Consider the following 2,795-nt stretch of genomic DNA (forward strand, 5'->3'; position numbering starts at 1 on the left):
ACACAAGATGAAGGAGACACAAGAGGGTCTGTCTCTGGGAAGACCCCACAAGGTCCCGCTCAGTTTCACAGCTAACTGATATGATAATAAAAATGAATGGAATTGAAGGTAATTTTAATAGTCTCATTCTGCTTGTACAAAACATTTGTTTTGAAATTTGAAGATAACTGTCATGACTACTCTGTTGCTCAACTCTATTTTGCATAAAATACAAAACAAAAATATGCCAAAATAAGTTAAAAAGAAATGGAAAAGTGACTCCCTTTGAGGTCATGTGGAGAGGCTGGAAAGATATGCATATTTGCACAACAGGAACCCAAGCTTTCCAGTGAGTCATCCTTTAATTATGAGGGTGATATATAATGGATGATATTAATACTGTTCATTCTATGCCCTTTTAGCAGTTGTGAGAAAAGTTTGAAGGGTGAAAGTTATTTCATTCTGAGGAATGGAAGGAATCATATGTTGTGGAGGCAGTGGAAATTTCAGACACAAGAAAATAATTTAATAAAAAACCAAAACGTGCTTCCAGTCCTTCAGCTCAATGAATATACCTTATAAATGAACACTGATGGTCCATATGTTGATGAGTATGTGAATTGTCTGAAAAATACATCTTTTTCATAGACTTGATATTTGTTTCATTGTACTTAGGTTTAACCCTACTCTAAGGCTGTGCATGCTTAGTCGCTTCAGTTGTGTCCTACTCTCTGTGACCCAATGGACCTTAACTAAAAGACTTCTCTGTCCATGGGATTCTCCAGGCAAGAATACCGGAGTGTGTTGCCATTTACTTCTCCAGGGAACCTTCCCGACCCAGGAATTGAATCCATATCACCTGTGTCTCCTGCATTGGTAAGTGGGTTCTTTATAACTAGCATCACCTGGGAAGCCCACTCTAAGACCATATTAGTCATATTATATCTATTTATTTACTCATAGGTAACTTCAGAGTAGATTCCACTTGGAGAGTATTTTATTGTCAGATATTGCTAGTGACTATAGTAGACAGAGTAGAGGCAAGACTGTACAGAAAATAAGAGCCTAATGAGTAGAAAATACCCCTGATCAGTGACAACAACCAGTATGTTAAATATGTATTATCAAAAAGAGCAATTAATGTAGTGATATGTAAAGAATGATTTTCACGAAAGTTATAAATGATGGTCTCAGATTTTCATCTGTTGTAAACTTATAAATAGTTCTGATTGCCAAGAAGTTTTCTCCCCACTTATGGGAATGGTACAGCTCATGATTATTTCTTTTAGTCAAACAAAATAAAAATTACACAATATGACATATTTTATTTTAGAGGAAATAATTCTCAAGAGATCCATGTAGAGTCTTGAGATAAAAGAGTATTTTCAAATATTTCACATCCAAGATTGGAAATGCAATTATGAGAGTAGGAAAATGAAAAAGGGAAAAATCATGCATATCAGAGATATGACAAAACATACAACTGTGTGGCACATATTGTATGAAGTCAAAATAAAACTAGAAATTCCAAGGAAAATAAAAGAGGTAATGTTCTACTTCCACAATATGATCAAAGACTGGCAATGTTTGGCACAGGCTTTGAGCTCTGCTATCACGGGCACTTCTTAAGCTCAAGGACAAAATGACATTTTCGAGCTACCTCTTCAAAGAGTATTTTCAGACCCCTCTTTAAGTCTTTATTTCTCAGACTATAAATGAAGGGATTCATCATGGGTGTGATCACGGTGTACATCACCGAGGCTGTTGCACTTGAGTGTGAGCTGTGGGTACCAGCAGAGCTAAGGTACACTCCTAAACCTGTGCAGTAAAATAAGGAGACAATGGAGAGGTGAGATGCACAGGTGGAAAATGCTTTATACTTCCCCTGAGCTGATGAGATTCCACGTATGGAGGAAAGTATCTTATAATATGAATAAAGGATACCAGAGAGGGGACAACCAACCAACAGGATAGCTGCAAAATATATCAGTATGTTATTGAGAAAGGGGTCAGAACTAGCAAGTTGTATCATCTGATTGAGTTCACAGAAAAAGTGGGGGATTTCTAAGACTGTACAGAAGGATAGTTTCAACACCATTAAGCTTTCTAACAAGGAATGCAGGACACTGATGATCCAGGACACCAGCACCAACAGTTGGCAGAGCTGGGGGTTCATGATGACTGTGTAGTGCAGGGGGTGACAGATGGCCACAAATCGGTCATAGGCCATGATGGTCAGCAGTAAAATGTCCAGTACTACAAAGAGTGTGAAAAAATACACCTGGGTAATGCAGCCTTCAAATGTTATGACTTTGCTCTGGGTCTGGATGTTCCACAGCATCTTTGGGATGGTGGTGGAGGTGAAGCAGATGTCTACAAAAGACAGGTTGGAGAGGAAGAAGTACATGGGGGTGTGAAGGTGGGAGTCTGAGCTGACAGCCAGGATGATGAGCAGGTTTCCAAACACAGTGATCAGGTACATGGAAAGAAAAAGTCCAAATATGAGAGGTTGCAGTTCTGGTTCCTCTGAAAATCCCAGAAGGTGAAATTCTGAAACCCCCGTTAGGTTCTTTGGTTCCATTTGGTTGTTTAACTACTAGGAAAGGGAAAATTACATGACTATTTTCACACAAATGGGCATTACTCACATGATTGAATTGCTATCTTCTATATTTTCCCATAAAGATGTTAATGTCAATATTTTGTTCACAGATTTTGTGTACTTTAGGTAAACTCCTACCCACTTCAGTATTCTTGGGCTTCCTGTGTGGCTCAGCTTATAAAGAATCTGCCTGCAATGTGGGAGACCTGGGTTC

At 38.5% G+C, this 2,795-nt stretch overlaps 1 protein-coding gene across 1 annotated transcript; it reads right to left on the minus strand.

The window, feature by feature from the left end:
- Positions 1–1,591: 1,591 nt before the first annotated feature.
- On the minus strand, positions 1,592–2,560 carry LOC110123073 (olfactory receptor 7A17-like). The gene has a single exon (XM_020870791.2). It carries the CDS (start codon positions 2,558–2,560, stop codon positions 1,592–1,594), a length of 969 nt encoding a protein of 322 aa, XP_020726450.2.
- Between the last annotated feature and the right edge of the window lie 235 nt (positions 2,561–2,795).

This window comes from Odocoileus virginianus, chromosome 3 (genome assembly GCF_023699985.2).
Source record: "Odocoileus virginianus isolate 20LAN1187 ecotype Illinois chromosome 3, Ovbor_1.2, whole genome shotgun sequence".
NCBI lineage: Eukaryota > Metazoa > Chordata > Mammalia > Artiodactyla > Cervidae > Odocoileus > Odocoileus virginianus.